The sequence below is a fragment of the Quercus lobata genome, chromosome 11 (genome assembly GCF_001633185.2).
Source record: "Quercus lobata isolate SW786 chromosome 11, ValleyOak3.0 Primary Assembly, whole genome shotgun sequence".
In the NCBI taxonomy this organism is placed as follows: domain Eukaryota; kingdom Viridiplantae; phylum Streptophyta; class Magnoliopsida; order Fagales; family Fagaceae; genus Quercus; species Quercus lobata.
Window position 1 is genome coordinate 51381715 of NC_044914.1, and position 25575 is coordinate 51407289.

The window sequence follows — 25575 nt, forward strand, 5'->3', positions numbered from 1 at the left end:
AAAATAAAGAAGAAATTAACATATGATAGATTAACCAATTTGTGTTTTTAAATTTAAAATTATTTAACTAAAATATATAGGTATTTTAGAGAGTTTAAGAATTTATGTGAAGATATTTTAGTATGCAAAATGATGAAACCCAAATAAAGAATCATGTTATTAATAGTATAGATTAACTAAGAATTTTGAGGCTCTTTTATACGGGGACCTAGGCTACTTCTGTGACCTTACCTTAATGGCTAACCTGAATTACAAGTAATGTTTTGATTATTTTGGTATTCATATGAACAAAATATTTCGGTATCAGTATATTTTGGCATACCATTTTAGGATTACCACTAATATATAATTATTTATATAATAAATTATTACTTATTATTACTATTTAGTTAAATAATAATACAAATCAATTATTTCAATATAGACATTAAAGAAAATCCCTAATAAAAACTAATCAATTAGTTATTTAAAGACTAAAACAATTTGGTTCTTTTGTAAATAAATATAGATGTTGGGGCATTTGTAAAAAATGAAGCTTCAAAGAATTTACTACACCACTGATTGGCCAGCTTTTCAAAGTCTTTCTTTCATGAAGACTTTTCAGTCTCCTACTTTTATTACATCGTTTCATCTTTACAAACTGTTGCATGGAATGGTGTGGTAAACAAACTGGAAGCAGATAGTATGATGAACAAAGAAAAACTCAAAAAGGTTGGTTCATTTTGATGCAATTTACTGAAGGCCATCTCCACAGATCTTCTCCAAAAAAAAAAAAAAAAGGACTGCAAAAAGCATTGTGGCAAATGGTGAACTAGAGGCCAGTAAACATCAGTATCTTCTTCACTCATTCCTACCATAGCAATTCTCTCAAGGTGAAGCATCACGCACATCCATCACCGTGAGCCTCTTTTAAATTTCTCTTCTCTTCTCATCTTTTTCTCTTTCTTTGATTTTTTAAAGTTAGATTTTAGAGTGAAATGAAACGAAATACATAAAATTAAATAACTGAAATAAATTTCTTTCAAACGTAAAGAGTGCATTTGTATTCTTTATTATCTCCATTAATCTTGTTATTTGTCATTTATTTAACTACGGAAGTTCCCAAAAAGACATTTTTGTTGGGATTCGGTGTTGGGTATGTACAAGTCATTTGCTTATCTTTGTAGGCCTTAACTTTAAAGATATTGGTTCAGAAATCAAAAAGAAAAGACATTGGATTCGAACATTTTGAGTTTCAGGAAAGCATGAAAATCATCGTACTTTTGGGGGTATTCGTCCTCGGTTGCTACCTATTTGCCAGATGGTGCCGGCGGCGCGATGTTGAAGTTGCCACACAACCGCCACCTTCAACCACCAGTCATAAAGAAGAGGTATTTTTTTTTCATGTGTTCACTCATCCCTTATAATTCCCATTTTATCACATCTTTGACCTTCGCAATCTTTTGCTTGTATGTAGACTCCAATGACTTCCACATCTTCTTCTTCTACTCACTGGTGGGAGTATGATGTCTTCTTGAGTTTTAGAGGTGAAGATACTCGCCGCAGTTTTACGGGCCATTTATATAAAGCTTTGTGTGACAAAGACATTTACACCTTCATAGACGATAAACTTCGGAGGGGAGAAGAAATTTCAAAGGAACTTTGCAAAACCATCGAAAGGTCAAGGATTTCGGTTGTTGTGTTTTCTGAAAATTATGCATCTTCCAAGTGGTGTTTGGACGAACTTGTTTGGATTCTTTACTGGAGGAAAAATCTTGACCAATTAGTTTTACCAGTTTTTTATGGAATAGATCCATCAGAAGTACGTAAGCAAGAGGGAAAGTTTGGGGTAGAATTGGCTGAACATGAAAAAAATTTCAAAGATAACATTGGCAAGGTGCAGAGTTGGAGGGCAGCTCTAAATGAAGTTGGCAATTTGTCTGGATTCCATTACAATAACAAGTATGTATCTCATGATTTCATGGGTCTTTTAATTTTATTGTTTTGTCATAACCACTACATGAAAGTGTTCTATTGTGATAATATCTTTAACTATGAAGGTAGTTGCTAGTTAAGCTACAAAGAAAATTTTAATCTTACCAATTAAGAGTTTCTTCCACGTATTTTTTGAGAAAAGTTTTAAGAAAAATTTCTTAGTCGTTTCATTTAGGTATCATATGCGGGTTTCCAATAAGTTTGGTTCCTCACCTAAGCGGAGTTTTCATGCAAGTATTTGATAGAAGAATAAAACTGATTTCCTATGCAAAAAGACAAATTGTTAAATTTATATATAGTTTGGTTGACAATTCTAAGAATTATGTACTTGGCCATTTACTTTTATTAAAAATGTACTGCTTACTTTTCTCAACAAACAAAAAAAAAATGTACTACTTACTAGTTAATTGTAACACACAAACTGGTCCTCCCCTCCCCCCTTATTCATGTAGCAGATGGGAAAAAAGATGCAAAAACTATATATTTAGAATTTTGATTATCTTCATACGTACATTTTAATTTCTAGATAATCCATTTCATAACATGCCTTTTATGATGTGTGATTGGCAGTTGTCTTGAATCACAGTTTATCCAGGAAATTATCGAAAGGATATCAAGTAAAATATTATGCCGCACACATTTATTTGTTGCTCAATACCCTATTGGAGTAAATTCTCGTGCAACAGAAATAGAAAAGCTTTTAAATATTGAGTCAAACGATATTCGAATGGTGGCAATCCATGGCCTTGGGGGAATAGGTAAGACTACAATTGCAAGAGCTGTATATAACAAAATTGTTGATGACTTTGAAGAAAGTTTCTTTCTAGACAATGTTAAAGAAAGGTCTGGGACAATTGATGGCATAATCCGACTACAGGAGATACTTCTTTCTAAGTTCTTAAGAGATGGAAATTTAAAGGGAGACAACATATCTAGAGGAATCACTATGATAATGGAAAGACTTTGCCATAAAAAAGTTTTTTTAGTTCTTGATGATGTGGATAAACGGAAGCAAATAGAAAATTTGCTTGGAAAATGTAATTGGTTAGCTCCTGGAAGTAGAATCCTTATAATTACAAGAGATAAAGATGTGTTAACCGCTCTCGTCCAAGATTCTCTAATCTATAAGGTTGTTGGAATGAACCAACATGAAGCTCTTGAACTTTTTAGTTTGTATGCCTTCCAAAAAATTGAACCTAAGGATGGTTACTTGCAACTTTCAAAGCAGATTATCGATTATGCAAATGGCCTTCCACTTGCTTTAAGAATAATAGGTTCTGATTTGTATGGAAAAGATTTCTGTTATTGGGAAAGTGCATTAAAGAAGTATAAAAAGATTCCCAACAAGGAAATTCTAAAAATACTTCAAATAAGTTACAAAGAATTGGACCAAATTGAAAAAGATATTTTCCTTGACATTGCATTTTTCTTCAACGGGAAAAAGAAAGATTATGTTGTAAAGATATTAGAGGCATGCCATTTAGAACCAAATTATGGTATGTCAAAACTTATTGACTAGTGTTTGATAACTATTGATTGGTTGGGCAATTTATCAATGCATAACTTGCTACAACAAATGGGAGAGGAAATTGTTCGACAAGAATCACCACAAGCGCCTGGAAAACGAAGTAGGCTACGAGATTATGCGAGTGCTTCTACTGTACTAACAGCAAATACAGTATGTCTTTTTCTTCGCTTCTTTCCCTCTTTTAATCAATTTAGAAGAAATTAATTACTTTCTTTAATTTTTATTAAGGTGGAAGCAATACAAACTTATCAACATATTTTTTTATTTAATTTTTTATATTTTTGGAAAATCCAATTGCGTACTATTGTTCACTTAATGCTTTGTCCAACCAGGGAACGAATAAAATTCGAGGCTTAATGTTGTACCCGCCTAAACCTGTAACATTGAAACTTCATGCTCAAGCTTTCAAAAAGATGCAAACTATCAAGTTTCTTATAGTTAAAAATGTGCACATTCATGGATGTCTGGAATATCTCCCCAACAATATAGTGTTGCTGGATTGGGCTAATTGTTCTGTTTCCTTGCCATCCGATTTTTGTCCTCAACAGCTTGTCTGCCTCAACATGCCACATTGTAACATTAGAATACATAAGTTATTCAAGCAGGTATGATTATCAGTTTTCTTAATTATGATTTATTTCTAAAGTTTATTTTAAAGCTTGTTGAAGATAAATTTTGTTCCCTTCTACAGGTGTTGCCTTTTGAAAATATGAAAGAAGTCTGTCTCAGGGGTTGTGAATCCATCCAGAAATTACCTGAGTTATGGGCTCCAAATTTAGAGATATTAGACCTTTCTTATTGTACAAATTTAGTTGAGATTCATGAGCCTTTTAGATTTCTTGATAACCTTAAAGATTGGGACCTTGCTAATTGCCAAAAACTTCGAGCTCTTCCTAGAAGACTTGAGTTGAAATCTCTTGAAGATTTTTGTCTTTATTCCTGTGAGTCCATTGAAGAATTACCTGAGTTGTGTGCCCCAAATTTAGAGACATTAAATCTTTTTTCTTGTGAAAATTTAGTTAAAGTTCATGAGTCTATTGGATATCTTGATAAACTTAAATATTGGTCTCTCAGAAATTGTGGAAAACTTCAAACTCTTCCAAGAAGACTTCCGTTGAAATCTCTTGAAGAATTTGATCTTAGTCACTGCACAAGCCTTGAGAACTTCCCTGATATTGATTCAGAAATGAAATGCTTATTTGAATGTGTCATTTTCGTTCCCTATTGACCCCGAGGTCCACCCTTTAATACCACTTCCTTATTCCTCAAATATGGATCATGAGGCTTTCAAAACTGTAAGTGATTTGGGGCATTTGAAGGACTTTCGCAATGATGGGTATGATTTGAGCTTGTCACTAAATGACTCAGATGCAAGTGAACGAGAGCCTCCTCAGGTACCTGATACATTTAATGGGTCTAATTTTGGATCGGGCCAGATAGATTTGGTTGGCTCAACTGTTAGTGGTGGGTTTGATTTGGGTTCGTCTTCAGTGACCCATGAATTTGTGAATGATGACTTTGATTTGTATTTGTCTCCACCCTCGAAGAAAAAGAGGACATCTTGATCTAGCTTTGAAGAATTATGCCTCTCTTCCTTCCCCCTGATTCCCATCTCCTCCAACTCCAAGTTAGTTCCCTTCACTTGTAAGTATTTACAACTTCAACCCCCCTCACCCCCATTTTATATGAAAGTTTTTTTTAATGTACAATTGAGTGCTTTGTTTGTTTCTTGGGCATATATATCTTAAAAAGTTCTTTTATGGTGATGAATTGGGCTTGTTTCAGCTTGTGTTATTGAAGTTTTTGTTATGTTCTACATGCTTGGCTATTGTATGAGTAATAATAAGTTCAGTGAACTGTTCACGGCCTTTGTGGTCATGTGGTATTTGTTTTTCAATCAAAACAGTTTATCAAGTAGAAAGAGAGTTTTTAGAATGGAAGATAATTACCCTATTGAGACTGTGTAGCTGTCTATGTTTGTTTAGTCAAGTAATAGTAATAGAGAATGTACTCTTTAACAGTGCATAATTTGATTATTCATTGAGTTAGTTGTGTGACACAATTAAATTCTGCTGCTTGGAAGGCCTTTCACCAAAAACAATATTAAATATTAGAGGACTTCATCAAATGCTTGGTCTGCATGAACAAAAAGCAAATGTTTAATGAGGTCCTTGACAAGGTTATTTCTAGAGCACAATCTTGGAACGCTAAAATCCTATCCCAAGCTTCCAGAATTACTCTAGTTAAATCCGTCCTAGCATCTATTCCCACCTATACTTCCTCTACCTTCTACCTTTCAAAAAACATTTGTTCCAAAATTGATGTCTTAAGAAATTTACTTGAGGTCACTTTGAGGACAAGAATTCTTTTTTCCCAATGTCCTGGACCAAGGTTTGTGAGCCCAAAGATTGTGCACATATATATATGCACACCAATAGAATTCCTTTCACGCGTAGTTTGAAGAGTACTAGCCCACTTCTTCTCTCCATCAAATCCTAATAAGCTCTTACACATTCTGCAGTTATAAATTCACCAATTATTATTTTGTGTTTGTAAATTTCCGAACCATTTCTCTTCCTTATCTCTCTCACCTCTTAAACTTATTTCTCCTCTATGGCATTCACACACAACCTCACATAATATGAGCGCCTATATAGTGCAAAAGCTCTCTTCCTGTAGAAATTTAGCTTTGTATTGATCCAAAATGCGAAAAACAATCACTATATTTACCCCAAAAATAAAATTGTTTTTCTTCTTTTTGACTTTTTTTTTTTTTTTTTATACCATTCAAAGGGAGAAAACAGGGAGTTTGTTACAAATAGCTGGTCTAGACCAGCATTGGTGAAATGGCATTGAGTTGCTATATTAGCTACATAACAGACACAGTTTATAACAACTTTGGGAACAAAAAGCATCTTCAAAACGAAGCCATTTTGATGAAGGGAAGATAGATCAGCCATCATCGTCCTCTCCTGCCAGTTTGGGTTCCTTTCTTTGTTGACAGTTTGGACCAATCTTCTACTATTGCTTAGGATCAGTACTTGATGAAAGCCAGCGTTCCTAGCTTTTATAGATGCCTCCACCAGAGCTTCTTGAGATGCCCCATAAGCTGAGTCTACTGCACTACTAGCTACACCACAAAACATAGTCTCCCCCTGCATATTCTTGGCCTCATAAGCATACGCACTCCTCCTTGCTCTCTTCCTCCTGACTCCAGCAATTTTGATCATTAGGTGCCAAGGCCCTGCTAGTGACCGAGTGCCTGCGATTGTCTCCTTAGCATTCCTGTTGATGTATGCATTTTTTGTAGGAGTTTCCTGGTACCTGCAAGAAAGGTTTTGAGCTTTTAGAATTACTTCCATGGGGTTAGGTTGTTTGCCTTCATGAACCACAGTGTTTTTGCGGTTCTAGATTGTCCAAAATGTAGTGAAAATGGCTTGAAGATAAATCATTGACTCAGCCTCCAGTTTTTTGTGTCTGTCTAATAAATTCCCAACCCATTGCTGCACCGAGACATTGGCTAGGTCAGGTATGAACAGCTAACAGAGATCCATGCCAGCAAGCTCTAGCAAAAGGTCAAGACAGAAATAGGTGAGTTGTGGCTTCATCTTCATCATTACACGGGGCAGGTGCTTTGGGTTGGTATTCCTCTATTTTTTAAACTTAGGAGAGTGGTGAAGCCATCATGCATAAGCTTCCACATAAAGTTGCAGATTCTCAGGGGGACTTCTACTTTCCAGATCAGATTCCAAACCCCTCTATGGACATGATTCTGTCTGAAAGGATTTGTGGAAAGGCAGTGAGAGTCCTCAAGAAGCAGATTGTAGGCATTCTTTTTTGCATTTGTTTTCCTATGGCAAAGTCAATGACCGCACCAACTTGGACATCAAACAGTCTTCCATGACCATGAGGTCCATTTCATGCCTCTTCTTCTTCCCTAATTTTTTTCCCTATGTCAACTGTTCTATTTGAAAATTTCCATTGGATTGTTTTCTGAATGATTATTCAGGAAATTCGTTGGGATTATTTTGTTTACTATTTTTATATTTTTTATTTTTTCTCTTTTGGAACTAACAACTGTTACAGTTTTGAAATTAATAGCGTTGACCATTGGTAGTTTCATTACATCTTATCAAGCCCTTAGATTAAATAGCATTGGCCTTTGGATTGACCTCTTAGAAATTGCCTGCAACTTGTCTGTCAAAATACTTGACTATAAGATTTTTGTGACATTAGGGCTTTGAAAGTGTATTTCTAGGATCCTTTGACTATTGTGTTTGTTATACTTGAGTTGTGAGGTTTGGATTGATGCTTTAGGAGACAAAGAAAACCTTAAATTTTCAATATGTTAGAACTCCATCTAATTTAAAATTGTTAGGTCCCTTTTAAGTCAAGCTTTTGTGTTTTAAGAATTTGCATGAGCAGTTGGTCTATTGAGAATTACATCAGTTATTATTGCTGGCTTTGACACAAACCTTATGAGAGCAAAATATCCATTGTATTATGTGGATAGATGACTTGATTTGAAAATTTTCAATTGGTTAATTCTAATACAAAATGTCCTTTTTAGCTTATTGTATCCATTTCAATAAATCTTCATATTTTATTTATTTTTTCTTGCATTAGTTTTAACATAGCCAATAATATGTTATTGGGACAGTTATTGAATCACTCTGCGTCATCCCTCGTCAAGCAATAAATCCCAATGGAAGAAAGCAATAACAGATTTTCATGTTGTTTGAACCCATAACCTGCATTAACATCGAATACATCTGAGTCTATTAGCCTTTGCTGTTTCAAGATGCTATTGTAAATGGGGTAAAACTTGCAACCGATAATTCTTCTTTTTCTTTTCTTTTTTGTTCTTATTTTGTTGGTAGGGTGATTGAAGTGACAAGTGGTGGGTCCAAAATTTAATATTAAATTTAGTCTCTTAAGAGTTAAATGAACTGTTATATATTAAAATTAGAATTAACTTCTAACCTTGTATATACTTCCTTATAATGCTTCTCAAATCCACTTGAATAAATCAAAGAGCTGAATAAATCCAGAGTGAGAGGCACAAAACTTGGTGTTTCATCTACTGCTAAAACAAATGCAAGTGCCAAAAGCAGATAAAGGCTCTTATTACTTCCTCAAACTTATGAGATTCTTATTTTCCTTGAGACCCCTCATAAACTTAATAGTGGGTACATAATTTGCGATGCATGTAAGCATTCAAGAATGTCTTCAATTGTCGAATATGAGAACTTTCCCATGGGTAGGGTGCATAATATACTTGGTGAATGATAAGCTGAATCCTCAAGAAAGTTCATTTATATGGCTCATTTGTATTTGATGCAACTAGAAACCTTTTCTTTTTTTTTCTTTTTTTTTGGTAGAAACTGTATTTTCATATAATTAAGAACTTTAGTGGAATAATGGATATGATAAACAAGTTTGAAAAGATGAGTTTCTTATTTGAATGCATGGAATTCTCAGATTTTTAAATTATTCTCAATTTTATTTAATGGCATATCATTTTATGTTCATGTGTTTCATATATCATCCAATGATGGGTAAACAAAATTAATGGGTAAGGAAGTTTAAGTGAGTAATCATTTTTTCTTATTCTAGAATTCCTAATGCATGTAGAATGGTCAGGAGGAAGAGAAATAAGAAGAATGGTGCGGGTGGTGGTACAATCATGGTCCCCTAGTCCTATGCTGATGGAGATTAAGAACGTTCTTCATTCTTAGTTACTGCCTTTATCTTTCTCTTTTAGAGGGTTTTGTATGATTGTTGAAGTTGGAAAAGTGAGATAAATGGGTTTATTGAGATTTGAGGATCAGTTAAATGATGGAGCTTGCATGTGTTCTTTTCAAGAGAGAATGTGCTATCAATTTTTTGTTATTTTGATGTGCATGTTATTTTATTTTCTTGAATATAATTCTTTTGAAGTTCCTCACCTTTGATGACCAATTCATGGACATATTTGGGCATAAGGCTCTTATTAGTAGTTGGAACTAAGTTTTGGAATTTGAAAATTTCCTCTTTATTTTTAAGTGAATATTCCCCATTGTGTTTTAAGCATTTGTAGAATGTAGAATAAAAATCAGTTAACGTGACTTCTCACTAAATAACTAATTCACCTACAGACCTACTAACTTGGCTCCCCATAATTTTTATTTTCCATGAGTGATTAGTAATTTTTTTATTTTTAGGAAAGCCATCATGTTATGTAAACCATCATGTTATGTATATATTTGTCTTCTTTATTTGGTTATTAGAAAGGATTATAACAATGTCAAAGACATTTTTGTAAGGTGGTTCATGACTTCATTCTCAACAATTTAACTAACTAGTTTTATTTTTTTCCAGAGGCAACCTTACTGGGTCATCTACCATGAGCTGGTGATGACTACAAAGGAGTACACGCGAGAGGTCATGGTTATAGATCCTAAATGGCTTGTGGAAATGGCGCCTAGATTTTTCACGGTGGCAGATTCTACAAAGCTGAGCAAGTGAAAACGACAAGAAAGGATTGAGCCACTTTATGACAAACATCACGAGCCGAATTCTTGGCGTTTGAGTAAACGCCGTGCTTGAGATGTCTCAATGTCATTCATTTTGATTATGAGTATTGCTGTAAATCAGAATGGTGTTGTTTGCATGGTTGTCCCTTGTTATTTGATGTGGTTCATTCAGCAGGAGAGAAATAACTGGGACTTTGAGGATTCAGAAAAAACTATTTCAGATCTTAAACTATCCTTTTTAAGACTCTTTAGGACTAGGTTGTAGTGTTAGGTTTTCGTTCTTTTGTTTCAGTTCATGGTTTAATGGACTTTTGTACTTTATGTGCTTGATTTTATTGTAAAAGGGAGTTGCTAGTTCTATTCAGATTATTGTTACACTACAAGAATTTTATTGTATTATTATTGTTACACTACATGAACTTCATTATAAAAGGGAGCTCCTCGTTCTATTCACTGTTTTCAGTCATTAACTAGTTGTTGTAAACCCAGTCTAAAAAATTCATACTATTAAGTCTGTTTTCTTAGATGTTTTCTTAGATACAGTTTGTTGCATTTAGTTTATTATATGACACACACATATGTTCCTATTAAAAATATTGTTTTACGTGTTGACATCACACATGGCACTAAATTACTGTGATAATAATAAACTACGTCCACTTGAAATTTATTTCCCACCACTGAACTACTATGCTAAATGACATTCCTTTAAATCTCTACATGTCAGTTGTTCAGCTGTCTGTCAATGTATATCTGCCCCTCTGTGATAAATCCAGTGAGATCGGGAGTTGGATGCATAATGTCTGAGCAAACAAAGAAATCAATGTTCATGATTTTTTTTTTTTTTTTTTTTCTTAAATCAATGTTCAAGATTTTTTCTTTTTCCATTTTTCTTTTTTTTTTTGTAAATCAATATTCAAAAAATGATTTGTCATTAAAACAAGATTGGAGAATAGGTGAGGATTTGGGAATGAGAATCCATTACCATTATTAGGCAATGCTAAAATCAAAATTTTGTTTTGCCACAATTTACTTATAAAAAAGACAAATTATTTCTCTTTTTCATGAAAAATCCAAACTATTGTCACACGTAGAGAACATACCCTTCAACTTGAGTTTTGCCCAGTCCACTGACACCCTCAACAATTAGGGCCTGTTTGGGTAAGCCTTTTTCGTCACTCAATTTCCATCACTCATCACTCAATTTTTCACATCCGTTTGCCTTCATCATTCAGTTTCCATCACTCACTATTTTTCACACTATTTGGAGGGCCCACGCCTGTCACAATGGAGCTTTTTTTTTTTTTTTTTCACTAGCAGCTTCTTTTTTTTTTTTTCCTCCTGGGTTGCTGTTCGGTCTGGGCTTTTTTTTTTTTTTTTTTTTTTTCACTAAGTTTGGTGAGTCTAGGTACTAAAGAAAAAAAAAATAGAACAGAACAGATGAACCAGTTAAAAAAAAAAAAAAAAAAAAGGAACGAACAGCCAACGCCAACCCTAAAAGAAAAAAAAAAAAAAAGTCAAAAGGTGGTCAAAAGTTGCGGCTATGGGTCCCTCATATGTGTTTATTTATGGAAATGCCATTGAGTTATGAGTTATGGAAACTAAAAACAGCCTTTTGTTGTTTTCAGTTTCCATAACTCATAACTCAAAAATCAGAGAATTGAGTGATAGAAACAGAGTTATCGTTTGGCCAAACAATCTTTTTGCTATGGATCCCACCATTTTTGAGTTGTGAGTTATGAAAACTGAGAATTGAGTTGTGAAAATTGCTTACCCAAACAGGCTCTTACTCACCATATAAATTGATTACAACGTTTTTTGTTTTACCATTTGGTACTAGCAATGTGGAGTAATCTTATCCCTCAGATATTGTTGTTTTTAACGTATCCCCCACCATGGAGCTAATCTCACCTTTTATGTTCGGATGGTAACATGATCTTGTATAAGATCTTCGTCTGAGAAGTACAAGCAAGGCACATAGCACAGGAAAAATATTTCAGGCCAGGCTCCAAGCCCATAAGCAGCAAACCTGATCTTAAATCCATGACAGGCAAGGTAAAAAAGAACACGTCTAGCATAACAGCTCAACGTCCATACAAAAGCCATAAGTTGCAGTAATCATTTTTCCGAACATCCAACGTTCACTGATGATCCGAGCTTTATACCATCAGCTCATATAATCAAAGAGAAGCTGGCAACCAGCAAAGGAGGCTAAACCCATTTAGACAACCAATAAAAAGGCAGTAACTGGCCTACAAATGTTAACACCTTATATTTTGATAGCAAATGGCAATAACAACTTGATGATAAATCTGACCTCTTTTTACAATCTTTTATCTATTGGCAATTCATATGCCAGACCTAAGGACAGTATCATACAAAAGCTTCTCTATCTTCCCCCCAATCCCCAAGAAAAACTCAAAGACATGCAAATGCCATCTTCTCACTGCACATCCATAATCCATAAATCCTATCTGCTATCAGGGAACTTAGCCTCGTATGCCTGGGGCACCTGCATGCATTTGTAGAATTTACTTGTAGTTTTACTATTAGGGACTATGTACTAAAATAAACAAAATAAAATGAAGTGAGAAAATATAATTACCATATAAGTTGCAGTAATCATCTTTCCAGCAAACCATCTACCATGGAGAGCACGTTGTGCAGCAACTGCACCTTGTGTATTTTCAAATCGCAAGTACACAAAACCAGCACTGTTCCTGTAATCATATATAATACAACAACAACAAAGAGTCCCAAAATCTTGGGGTCAGTTACGGACCCTCAACAAACTAATTAGGTTCAGTCACATGTATTCTTTTCCTGTATTCTATTCTATCTAAATATATCAAGAAAAGAAGAGAGAGGGGGGGGGGGGGGGTGGGGGAGAGGGAAGAGGAGGTCCACACAAAAAATAGCTTACTTGTCTACAAATATATGTTTCAATTTTCCAAACTTCAAACATTCATTTTGAACATCTTCTTTGATGTCCAACTCAAAATCTGGTTCCGTCTGCAAAGGGGGATATCATTTTGAACACTGTCAGCAACAGGAACAAGAAAGGAAAATTACTTTTAAAAAGCATGCCCCACCAACCTCATCATTTGGATCAAACATATCCTTCAATAATAAACATTCACTTGGAACACCAATTGTATCAACAGTTGGCAAAGTAGCAATGGGAACTTGAAGACCTGAACCACCAAGTCCAGCAAGAGCAGGAACAAGGGGAGTAATAGGAGATACTGCAGGTGCAGCTCCTAGAATAGGCACTGTTGGTAAAGTAAGCCCTGTGCTATTGACAACTGGAGTGCCAGTGGAACCAGCAACGCTTCAAAAGAAAGGAAGAAAATGTAAGAAAAAAGAGGTCAATTTCAATATACCACAACAAACTAGGAAGAGAAAAACCTAGATCCAGAGCCACTGCGGTCCAACTTCTGCATGAGAAGTGCTCGAGATCGTGCATTCAGAGACTGAGAATTAAAAGAAGAATTGTGTCACCTTGGCCAATAGTTTATTTAAGAGAAATAAATAAACAAACAAACAAAAAATTGTGAATAACAGACTCACCAGAAATTCAAGAGAAAGAGAGAAAGATCGGAAATTGATAACTTACAGAAGGAAAATGTAAAACTTACTTGAAAATGCAAATGAAAGAAAAGGAGAAATGGGCTCAAAAACTAAAACTTTTAAGATATCAAAATTATTGTTGACATAGAATCAATTAAGATTAACATAAGGGGTCATGATACCTTTTTCGTAACATAACAGCAACACCAAAAACATGCTTTAGGTAATACACGCTTTAGACATGTAAGAACAATCAAATACCTTAGACTTTGATTATCAAGATTGATTATCAATCAAGCCTTAGACTTTCAACCAACTTCAACAAAGAGAAATAATTTTTATTATTTTTATATTATAAAAAATAAAAATAAAAAAGAGAAAATGGAAGTATAACTAACCAAGCCACCTCCTTCATCATCATCAAAATCACCAGAATTTGCTCCAACATCTTGCATTCCAGCTTGATCAGTAAGAGCTGAAACCTGAACAGGAAAAGAAAAGAAGGGGGAAAAGGACGAGAGAAGTCAGGTAAAAGATCATATTCAAAGTAGAAGAGCCTATAATAAGAATTTTTGGTACAGCATACACCATTCATTCATGCAGCACTGACAGAAGAAGAATGCCATCAAGTTTTATACAGAAGCAAGTGCCAAGTTACTAAAGACCAGTAACAGGGCAAGACAGGCATTCAATTGTTTTATTTGAAAGCATTGATCTTAGACAGGACTCTGGATCACCAAGTAAAACTCTTTGAAACTGTTGTATTAACTAATACGCTGCTACAGAACGTAACAGCATAAAATATGTGAAATGACAAGAAGCTGGTAATAGAACAATGAGATTTGTACAATGTTGTTTCAGACTCAGTGCATTGAAAGATTGAATGGCAATACCTTGATAAGCCGACCCGCAATCTCCAACTGTTGATTCAGACTCAGTGCATTTCTAGCATCTTCAAGACGTGCAAACTGCAATAAACAACTTATTCAATTAGCCTACTAAATCAGGAGGAACCTTGGCGTGCATATAATATGCCACCTAGAACATCAGTAGAGCCAAGAACACCATATTAAGATATTATACCGAGTGATTTAGATAAAAGCTGTATGTGATGTTGAAGCCAATTATCAATCTATAAGAGTAAAGGACTAATTATATCATTCAAAGCTTCTCATGTAGTTAAGCATGCAAAACTGTGTTGCATAGAAATTTTAAGTGCTGCATTTTCAAGCAATTTCACAAATGTTTCACAAATAGTACACACCTGGACAAAGCCATATCCTTTGCAATGTCCAGTTTCATCAACAGGCAACTGCACCAGCTCTACTTGACCAAATGCTTCAAAAACCTGTTCAAAATAAAAGCAATGGATCAACAGAATTTAGAAAAGAATAAACATATCAAGAATCCAAAAAGAAGTAACAATCTGATACAGACACTAGATGCAGGTCCCAGATACATGGCTAGATGTTGAAAGCCTGTGTCAGCCCAACTGATTAAAAAATCCTATTTAATTTAGGGATACAATTTTAATTACTTATATTGTAATTTGGTTATTTACTTTCCAACTTACTTTAGGTATTTATTTCATTTTCTTTCTAGATTAGTAGAATTATTTTTATTAGTCAGAATAATTTCCTTTCAGTGTTAAGTTGGTTAGTTTAATTGAAGGACACCTTGAGTTCAGCGTTATTGACAATTGGCTTGCCTAGTAAAATTTCTTTTGGAACATTTCCAATGGTTTGGTGCTGACTCCAGCCAACACTAGGTGCCAACTCCTAGTTTTTTACATTTTCTTCTTTGTTTCTTTTGTTGCGTTTTTTTTTTTTCAGTGTTCGTTATGCATCAAATTTGGTGTCAGAGCTAGGTTGTTCTGTCCCAATGACAAGGCATGATAACCATAACATAAGAAAAATAAATCAAGAAAACCAGTGAGAAGACTAAAGGGAATCTTTATAGCTGAAAAATCCTCTCACGCTCAACTATAAATTAAGAATTTATCAAAAAAAAAAAAAATGTAAAAACAACAACAAAAGCATATGATTGTAACAGGTTGAAATATCCCACACAGGTTTACCACATTGCAACCTGCCTTAAGGTTAGTCCAATCAATCAACTCTAATAACTTTCACGTTATAATCCTATGGAATGACTGCAAACAAATTATGCTTACCTGACGAAGATCAGCTTCAGTTATGTTGTAATGCAGATTCCCAACATACAGCCTTCTGGCCCCTCCTGAATAGGGGCCTATAAGCCCACCTGATACACCAGCCACTGCTGTAGTTGACTGGACCAGATTCTTTTCTGCTTCTGATGGTTTTACCATAACTGGTTGACCAAGAAGAGGAAGACCAGAGAGTGCTATTGCCATAGGGACTGACATTGCATCATAGAACTCAATATAACTGCCAACAGAAACAATTTTAGTATAATCATAAGAATTGCACATATAATAATACTACAAGCGCCAGCAGACAGTACTAAATTTAATGAGTACCAACTTAAAAATTATTCACTTCCCTTCAAACCAATCACCCCAGGAAAAAGATTAATGTTGTATCATAATATATCTAATATCTAAAATATTCTACTGCAAGAAACTAGGGTCCTTGCAGATCACTTTTCCCAAGTTCTAATCAGAACTTTTACCCTAAATGATATAAATCAAAGGTGAACATAATATGACAACATTCATTCTGCCAGATTTTGGACTGGTGCCACTCATGTTTTATCCTAGCTATGGCAAACAGAACATTCTATTTATTTTCATTGACTATTTTTTTTTTTTTTTTTCTGTTTACAATACAGATGGATCTCCAAACCTATGTGGCGCAAATTTCTGCAAATCCCATATCTATTGTAGTTTTTTGCAAATCCCATATCTACGGTAGTAGAAGGTTTACTTTCTTTAATGAAATAGCTTCATTTATTGAACTGAAAAACAAAAATGTAGCAGCAATTTAAGGATTTAATACAATATAAAATTTCCAGAAATTTAACATTTATTGGTTATGTTTATGTATGTATCTATGTATGTATGTATGTGAACTGCAAAACAATTTCAATTAAGATGTATTCAGGGAAAATAAAACACACCCAACTCCCTTGGATCGTCTTGAATTGCGGTCCATTATAAGGCGTACGTCTCGAACCTGAAAATTGTGCTCTCCAGATATTAGAAAGATGAGAGACAAAGAAACAAGATAACAATTTACATTGGAGTGTGAGAAAAAAAGAAAAATAAACTCATAGAGCAACATTCCTCAACACTCAAGGGAGGACGTGAGCAATGGATAGAATTAAATACAGAGTTGAAACTGAACACTTTCTGCCTCATTTTACAACGGATCATTGCCTAAACAAGTGGGGGTCACTTACTCCATATTTTGTTTGTGTGCATTCAACCAAGGCAAATGTCAAATTTGAGAATTAGGATGGCAATATCATAAAACAGGGTAAAGGGCTTCAGGCCTATCTTCTTGAAGAGGCAGAATATGTTAGCTCCACAGATGCACAAACTGCTAGTGAGAACCCTACAACTCCTCCCTTACCTACTCTATAATAGTTGTTTTTTCTATTCATTAAGTTACACATGCACCCGGAGGATTTTGACTTTTGAACCTATGATCTTGCCATCCAACACCATCTTTTAGGGATAGCTAAATATAATTATATAAACTACAAACCAAAAAAATAAAAATGGCAATACCAACCTTGCCAGCCTTTGAGAAGAACTCATACACATCTCTTTCATTTGCCTTCAAACAAATCTTCAAAATGGTAAGCCAAGATAATAAGTCAGACCTCAAGTTGTCAAAATTAACAAAAATAATACATATGCCAAATGCATTTGATTACCTGGTAAGCAAATACAGTCCTCTGATCCCGTTCAGGGTCAGCCTCTGGTTCAGCCACTTCCTCCTTTTTCTCTTTATATCGTCTGCAAGGAATGAAAAAATGTGAAATATAGACCCAAAAAATTCACCAACTGATAAGTTTGTCAATGAATAATTCTCATGGAAAAAACAAGCTGAGCCAGAACACTCTTAAAGTGAAGAGTAGCATAGACATTGTTTTACTCCTTGCAAAAAATATGTATTATGTATTTAATGTGGCAAAATTGCCTTGGATTGCAAACGAAAAGGAAGAAAAGAACAATCCCAAAATGGCAGCAAATTATTCTCCACTATGTGTAAAAAGGCCGAACCCAAGTATAGTCCTGCAGGGAACTACACAAAGTTAACATGAAATTACCAATGCAGGCAGATTCAGAAATTTAAAGATTGCTTCATCTTAAGATTTGATAAGGACCAACCTGGAGAAAGACGTGGCAATTAAAGGTAATGAAAACATTGGGACCAATATAATCATAAACGGAAACAGCATCATGTTGTATTGATGGCAGTACCCAAGGACCTAATTGCATTAACTTGGAACCTGTTAAAAGCTTATATTTCCACACAACAGATAGAACAAAATTGAGACCTTAAAGATTAGGTCTACAGTCCTATATTCGTTTGTAAACCCATACTTTTGACATGATCACATTATACCCAGGTAAGACAAAAAAATGGAAATGCACAATCCAATCAGTTCTTGGTAATGATTATAGAGAAAGCTTGGGTTGTAGGGTCTCATCATTGGGAAAGCTAGATAAATAAGACACCATTCACAAATTGTATAAAGTTTCTTGTCAGAAAATGTAAGTACTTGTAAGGAGAGTATGAATGGGCAAAGAAAATTGTGCAAGATATCCAAAAAAGTCTCTTCAGAAGCAATGACTACCGAGAATGGCAATCAATTCCATAGTTACACTTATATTCAATCAAAGCATTGCTAACAGTGAACAAGCCTTTGAAAAATACATAAATAAGGAAACTACAGGTCATCTAAAACCTAAAACTTCAAGACATGAAATCAAACATATCAAAAATAAATTAATATATAATATATGCAAAAGAATAATGGCAATGGCTTAGCCCAAATAACATTCTATTCCCCACAGGCATCAGAAGATGAAGTGCTTCTCATAAGCAAAGCTCATCACTCCCTCACCAGCATTTCTGCAACAGAATAAATACAATTAAGCTACTGAGTTTAAAGGTGGAGGATAACAAAAATCATAACATGACATCACCACCACCGTCAAAACCTCTAACATCAAAACCCCCAATCTTGCAATGCAAGCTTTTAGAGAGATTCCAGAAACTTCAAGAGAAACATTAAAAACCCATGACCTGTTCCTGTGCCTGGCCCAATTGCCAGAAAGACCATCTGAAGATTGCTCTACCATATCTGCGAGTTCCCAGAATCTAATGTTCAATATGCAGAATTTTTAATACTATTAAATAGCATAAGTAACTATATTAAACTTAAGTACTACCAGTCAAAAAATTTAATTACATAATTGTATAAACCCCGTTATACTAGCGAGAATTATACTTGGAGGAAAGAATGAACAACCCCAACCCCCCCTTTTCCTTAAAGGAAAAAAATAAAATAAAAGAAAGTAGTTGTCAAGTTGGATGTGCTTTCACATCAAACACAAAACATCTGTCTACTTTGCTGGACATAGAGCTAATGCTAAATAAAAGGTGAAAAAATAAATTTGGGCACCTGGACTTCAAAGTAAGAGGACAAACTGTTTCCCAACCAACTGAGCTTACAAATATGCAAGTAGCTGCAGAGGCTTCCATCCACAGCATTAAATGCTTACACTTTTTTATGTCAAGTTAAATTCAAAACGCCCCCAGAGTGTCCTACATATGTCTTAAACAAGTATCTCATACTAACTTCCACATATCAAAGTAACTAAGGAACAGAAAAGGCACATTGCAAGAGATAAGGAGTAGACCAGGCCTCACCCTACTAAAAATATGTTAGCATTGATTTTCCATTAATATAAACCCAAATTATGACTCAAGAATGTGGACTAGGTTGCCTCTTAACCACTCAAGATATTCTCTAGACAAAACATCTGTCTACTTTGCTGGACCTAATGCAATTTGGGCACCTGGACTTCCAAACTGTTTCCCAACCAACTGAGCTTACAAATATGCAAGTAGCTGCAGACATCCACAGCATTAAATGCTTACAATGTCAAGACGCCCCCAGAGTGTCCTACATATGTCTTAAACAAGTCCACATATCAAAGTAACTGCACATTGCACCAGGCCTCAACTAAAAATATGTTAGCATTGCCAAATTATGACTCAAGAAACTAGGTTGCCTCTTAACCACTCAAGATATTCTCCCAACCAACCAACTTTGCCCCAATTCTCAAATTAACATGCTGCATAGAGAAACAATGTCATGTGAACACAAACATACATGCCAACAACACAACCCCCCCCCCACCCTCCAAAAAAAATATATATATATATATATATATAAATAAATAAAAAGGAAGAAGAATAAGGGACAGATATGGGATAAGAAGACTTTGATTAACAAGTCCCAGCATTTCTCTTCTCCTACATGACACATGAAGACATTGCATTTACCCCAAAAACTAATGATGATTACCAGCATGAACTTGCAATCAAACTACAATCAACTAAAATACTAAATGGCTAAAAAAGCAATGTAAACTCTTAGCATGACAAGGAAATGTGTTGGGACAGGGGAAAGACAGAATAGATAAGAGAGTGGACGAGGAACCCACAGATATATCACCAAAAAAACAAGAATGATGAGAAGATGGTGCAAAAACAAACACAGAAGCAAAACCACTAAAACATAAGAGGGAAGGCGGCAAAAAAAATAAAAAGAAAAAAAGAACTAATCAAACCTAACAAATTTTTGATACAACGATAGTTGGGGGTGGGGAATTTGAAACCTAAATGTCTCTGTTGGAAACACCAGGAGTTGCTAATTGAGCTACAAGGCTCTTGGCACTAATCAACCTAACAAATCAAAATACTGTAAAACATTAGCAGAACCTAATGGCTCAAAATCTCTAAGATATTAGGCTATAAAGAAAGAAAGAGATCATAGAAAATGGACTGTGTTTGAATTATGAGAACAGCTAAGATGAAGTTGAACAATATAAATATCATATTACCAGTGCTTACAGTTTCCATGAAGAACTTTTCCAACTGACAACCCATGTCTTAGGGAACCCAGCATCACACAAACATCTCCTCTCTAGGGCAGGTAAATGTTATATAACTTCAACGCAGTGACCACAGTTAATTACAGAAAATATCACACAATGGAACCCCACCTCAAAATATAATGGTGTGTTTGAACAAGAGTGAGGAAGACCAGCAGATTATCCTTATATGCAAACAAGATGTCCACAGCATAAAACAAAGGAAGCTTTCTGTGCAATGATGCATGACACACACCCCTCAATCAAGGCCTATCTTTAAGCCTTAATAATGGAATTCAAAAAAGTACTTGCACCATCCGTACAATAACATTCTCAAGCATAACTCATGCATTGAGAACTGAAACCAGCTGCAAATTAGGTACAAGCTTTGCTTTCAAATCACTGATACAAAAATTGGGAAAACCACTATTCCATCTTCTGTCTAATACATTACTCACCAAGACGAATGACATATGCACTCTCAATTTTGGGTAAAAAACAGAGAAGGGGAAACCAACTTTCTATAATATCTATATGCATACCCAAGGTCAATATACTTAGATATTTAGAGCACTGTAGTAAGGTGCCAACATATTGAACCTACCTCTGTCTTGCTTGAAACAATAACACTCTAAAAACTCAATTTAGAGCACAAAATCAGAAGGTGGACCAACCTAAATGCACACTACTTACAACAAGGTTCTGAAAGTCATAAGAAGTTTTTGTCAGATCTCACAAGAAATAAACCTATCTCCCAAAAAGTACCTAGACTATCATTGCTTGAAAGCATTACCACGCTTAGCCACTTAATGTAGCAAACTCAATCTTTTCATTCAGATCCAACTTAACCAAATGAGCAAGGTTGGTATTGTGTTTAGTTATCCCTTTTAATTTATGTGAGACTAAATGAATTTTGTTCTTAATTGTTGCTAGCCAGGAGACTAGCAAGACACATAATACAGTAGCACATAGCCTATACAAATTCCCATTGTTTTGCAGTTATACAACATCCAACACCAAATATCCAGTTTATTCTAAGAGTCCCAAAGATGAGATAAAGAAAATAAACATAAACACACCTGCTTTCTCTGTCCCGTTCCCTTGACTCTCTCTCCCTTTCTCTTTCTTTGAGCTCCTTGTCGCGACTCTTCTCCCTTTCATCACGCTCACCCCGCTGTCTTTCTGATTCACTCCTGCTTCTACGGGACCGTTCTTTCTCTCTCTCTTTGTCCTTCTCATTCTCGCGGTCACGTTCCCTCCTATCTCTTTCTCGATCATGATCTCGCCCCCGCTCTTTCTCCCTATCCCTGTCTCTCTCCTTCACATTCCCATTCCTCTCCTCTCTATCCCTATCTCTCTCCTTATCCCTTTGTTCCCGCCCACTCCTATGTCGATCCCGTTCCCCATCTCTAGACCGTGAACGGTGACGAGATGAACCCCTCTCCCTTTGTCTGTCACGATCACGATCACGATAACGCGACTCATCTTCTGATCTCGAACGCTTTGAACGCCGCTCCACATCATCATCCCTCTCATCACTCCTATGCTTCGAACTCCGACTACGCTCTTTATCACCAGACTTCTCAATTTCACCACCTCCATTAACTGCACCTTCCTTCTCTTTCCCCGGCTCAGGATTCTCAACAGTTTTCTCTAAATAATCATACGCGTCAAAATCCATCACAACCTTATCAGATAATCCCACACAAACCACACAGATAAAAGTTTATTGCACCTGATATCTGCAACCAATAGATTTACATATCAAAATTTTTAAAACTGAAACCTCAAAAGCCAAAAAAACAGATCATTCTAGTTGAAATAATCAATAAGTTAAATATTTCACTCCCAAATAATCCAAACAGCATACTACACACACAATGAAAACACATCTCTCCTTTTCCCTCCATGTCTCAGCAAACAAACGCATCACTTAATGCTACTACAAGTATAAAAAATAAAAATTCTTCCACAAAATGTCTATTACCATTAATTTTGCATAAAAATCAGATCTAAGCCTTAATTTGAATAATCAAACATAATTTTCAATCTAACACTGGAATTAATTAGAAAAAATAACAAACCCTAATTAAAAACCAAAACCTAGAAAGCAAAAACAGATCATTCTTAGTTGAAATAATCATCTAAGTTTAAAAACAACAAAAAAATTCATCTAAGTTAAATATTTCACTTCCAACTTATCAAGCCATATTTTCTCTCATTTTTCCCTCCATTTCTCAGCAAACAAACGCATCACTTAATGCTATACCTTCAAAGTAGTCAAACTAAGTTCCATTACAACTACAAATAAATTAATTAATATATTCTTCCACAAAATGTTTTATACCTTTAATAACCAAACATGACTTAGATACAACAACAAGCCCTAATTAATAGCCAAAAACCTAGAAAGCAAAAATCTAAGTTAAGCCACACGCAAATAATCAAAACGTATTTTTCTCTCATTTTTCCCTCCATTTCTCAGCAACCAAACACATCACTTAATACCACAAGTAAACAAATAATTCATTCTTCCACAAAATTTCTACTACACAAAAAAATTGAAGCACTGATTTCAATAATTAACCCTAATTTCTCAATCTAACCATCAACAATAACAGTGAGTAACGAAAATGAAAACAAAGAGAGTAAGAGAGGGTTAGGGTTTTAGTTTGCGAAAATTACCTAAAGAGAAAAAAAAACCAGAACGAAACGGCGACGTAGAGGGCTCGAATCGAAGACGAAGAAGAGAGCGAGAGCGAGAGTTCAATGGAGTGTGAAGCTCAGAGAAAGCTGAAGAAAATAGGAGATTTCTCGAGGCTTAAAGCGCGTGCGAGTGTAGAGAGACTTTTTATTTTTTTGGTGTGTGTTTTGGGGGTTCTGAATTTTGTTGTATCGCCCGCTGGCTAGGGCAAGAAAGCTGAAAACGTGAGCAGCACGTGACTTTTATGTATATTCGGGTTGGGAATTGTACTGGGATTGACCCGATTGGGTTGGGCTTTGAGGACTGCGTGGGGGTTGGGTTGGACCTATAAGAATTCTTAACCAATTCATATGAATTGAAAAAACTATGAACTGTCACTTACTCATCAATTTTTACCGGTTGAAAATATAGATGGCTTCGACTTGACGGATTGTGAGGGTTGATATTCATTTGATTAAATTGGACTTTTTTTTTCTAATTCAGTCGTAAAATATAATTTCTAAAGGGATTTCTTTAAATTATTCTCTCAAATAAAAAATAGGAAAGAAAAAGAATAACAAAATAAAATAAATAAAAAATTTGACACCTAAGCTTTCTAATATTAGTTATATGTTGTTTATCCCTAAATACGCATACGTAAAAATAAAGGTAAGATACTGTAAGGACCAAAAAGTTGGTAGCCCCCGGCCCAATTATAGTAACGGGTCATAGACTTCAAACTTGGCCTTATATCAATAAAATTTGTAAGAAATGGGAAATAACAACAACAATGAGCTCTCTTCGAGGACAATTATATGGAAGAATCAGATTTGTATTCAAGTATAAATGAGCATCAAACTTTACACAAAGACTCCTAAGGAAGCAGGATTCACCTAAGAAATAATATTGTTCCCCTTTCTCTCTCAATGTGTTCTTCTTTATCTCTCTCTCCCTCCTTTTCTCGTACCCCTTCCCCAATGCTCTATACTTTCATTATATAGCCCTCCTCCACTGCATCCTCACCATTCATTTCTACCTAACCCCCCTCCTTTTCCGACATTTGTTACCTTTCACATTTGAAGAAGGTGGTGGCAGGAACTTGCTTAACTGTGGCCCACATTGTTCAGGTCACTTTCTCATTAATGCGGCTGATAAAGCTGTTGTCTTCCAATTAATACGGATGCAACAGGCTATACCAGGCCTAAAGCATCCCTACTGCCCACTATCTTCCACTCTTTCGTTCCTTACTTCCTTCCAAATGCCTCGAAGTACCACGATTCGTTTCCTCCCTTCCTCGAGCGACTTCTTCCCTTGAGCCTGTGGCTTACAGCATCTTGACGTCATTACTGCAACCTTTCAACTTCCTCCTCGGTCCTCGGGCCAACATTGCGATCTTTCAGCTTCTTCCTCGGTCCTCAGGTACCCATAGATACTATTTTGGTCCCTAAATTTTACTAAAAATTTATTTTTCGTCCCTAAACTTTAAAAATTTATTTTTTCATCCCTAAATTTTGTAAAGTTTAAGGACATAAATACGTTATTATTTTTAGTAACGAAAATGAAAAGCAAATTCAACCCACATGGAAAATAATAACATATGTTGACAACTAGGATCGGTTCTTGGCGGGTTCAAAAATTCAACCCACATGGAAACCTAACCTACCACTTTAAATTCACATGGGTTGGAGTGGGTCAAGCGAGTTAGTGAGTAAAACAAGTTTTTTTCATAACCCTACATGTCAGGGTCATCTCATTGTATTTACAAAATAAGTTCATCCAATTGCAATTGGACTTACATATTAAAATCAAGTTAAGTTTTTTATAATAAAATGGAATTTTTAATAGGATATTGCTTTATAGAAATGTGTATTGGATTGTGTTATGTTATCGACAATCTCTTGCATTTGGTCACATCATCAATAACATCCCAATAGATTTTGTCATGTCATCAATGAGTTCTAGCTCTAGCTCTAGTTCATTCAAGGACCTATCTATGCGTGTGTATATGTAGGCATGAGTTTAGGCAACCCTACTAGGAATATTTCAAATGACAAGAGTTTCCTCTTCATTAATAACCGTTACATGTATCGTGTGTAATCTTTTTTAAACGTGAAATCACTAACAAAAATGGCTCTTACTAATGATTAAAATTCTGGAAATATACATTTTTCATAACAACTAAGATGATTTATTATAGTTGTTACATGAT

The 25575-nt window shown here is 35.1% G+C and overlaps 2 protein-coding genes across 9 annotated transcripts; one reads left to right on the plus strand and one right to left on the minus strand.

The window, feature by feature from the left end:
* Positions 1-550: 550 nt before the first annotated feature.
* Positions 551-10470, plus strand: LOC115967955 (TMV resistance protein N-like). Of its 7 annotated transcripts, none has more exons than XM_031087129.1 (7): positions 551-1370; positions 1457-1941; positions 2545-3652; positions 3835-4107; positions 4194-5146; positions 8163-8320; positions 9863-10470. In XM_031087129.1, the coding sequence occupies exons 1-3, from the start codon at positions 1245-1247 to the stop codon at positions 3491-3493; spliced, it is 1560 nt and encodes a 519-aa protein (XP_030942989.1). In that variant the 5' UTR covers positions 551-1244; the 3' UTR covers positions 3494-3652; positions 3835-4107; positions 4194-5146; positions 8163-8320; positions 9863-10470. The 7 variants fall into 7 exon arrangements, with proteins under 7 accessions (XP_030942989.1, XP_030942992.1, XP_030942986.1 ...); XM_031087132.1 differs by having other exon boundaries at positions 4194-5129; XM_031087126.1 differs by lacking the exon at positions 8163-8320 and having other exon boundaries at positions 551-898; positions 1167-1370.
* A 1734-nt stretch (positions 10471-12204) lies between these two features.
* On the minus strand, positions 12205-23575 carry LOC115967954 (RNA-binding protein 39-like). 2 transcript variants are annotated; one of them, XM_031087125.1, is made up of 16 exons: positions 23369-23575; positions 21763-22425; positions 18828-18885; positions 18743-18744; positions 17449-17530; positions 17304-17360; positions 16687-16742; positions 15761-15995; positions 14852-14935; positions 14481-14555; positions 13986-14069; positions 13426-13490; positions 13114-13348; positions 12941-13029; positions 12623-12737; positions 12205-12529 (listed from the first exon to the last, which is right to left on the minus strand). In XM_031087125.1, the coding sequence occupies exons 2-16, from the start codon at positions 22362-22364 to the stop codon at positions 12488-12490; spliced, it is 1881 nt and encodes a 626-aa protein (XP_030942985.1). In that variant the 5' UTR covers positions 22365-22425; positions 23369-23575; the 3' UTR covers positions 12205-12487. The 2 variants fall into 2 exon arrangements, with proteins under 2 accessions (XP_030942985.1, XP_030942984.1); XM_031087124.1 differs by lacking the exons at positions 18743-18744; positions 18828-18885.
* Positions 23576-25575: the final 2000 nt, after the last annotated feature.

What these genes read in the sequence shown, in the direction of transcription:
- LOC115967955 (XM_031087129.1), top strand. Translation starts at nt 1,245, where the DNA reads ATGAAAATCATCGTACTTTTGGGGGTATTCGTCCTCGGTTGCTACCTA. An exon ending in CCACCAGTCATAAAGAAGAG is followed by an intron (nt 1,371 to 1,456) that starts GTATTTTTTTTT and finishes GCTTGTATGTAG; the next exon opens with ACTCCAATGACTTCCACATC. An exon ending in GGATTCCATTACAATAACAA is followed by an intron (nt 1,942 to 2,544) that starts GTATGTATCTCA and finishes TGTGATTGGCAG; the next exon opens with TTGTCTTGAATCACAGTTTA.
- LOC115967954 (XM_031087125.1), bottom strand. Translation starts at nt 22,364, where the DNA reads ATGGATTTTGACGCGTATGATTATTTAGAGAAAACTGTTGAGAATCCT. An exon ending in GGACTGTATTTGCTTACCAG is followed by an intron (nt 17,361 to 17,448) that starts GTAATCAAATGC and finishes ACCATTTTGAAG; the next exon opens with ATTTGTTTGAAGGCAAATGA. An exon ending in CGCAGTGGCTCTGGATCTAG is followed by an intron (nt 13,349 to 13,425) that starts GTTTTTCTCTTC and finishes TTTCTTTTGAAG; the next exon opens with CGTTGCTGGTTCCACTGGCA.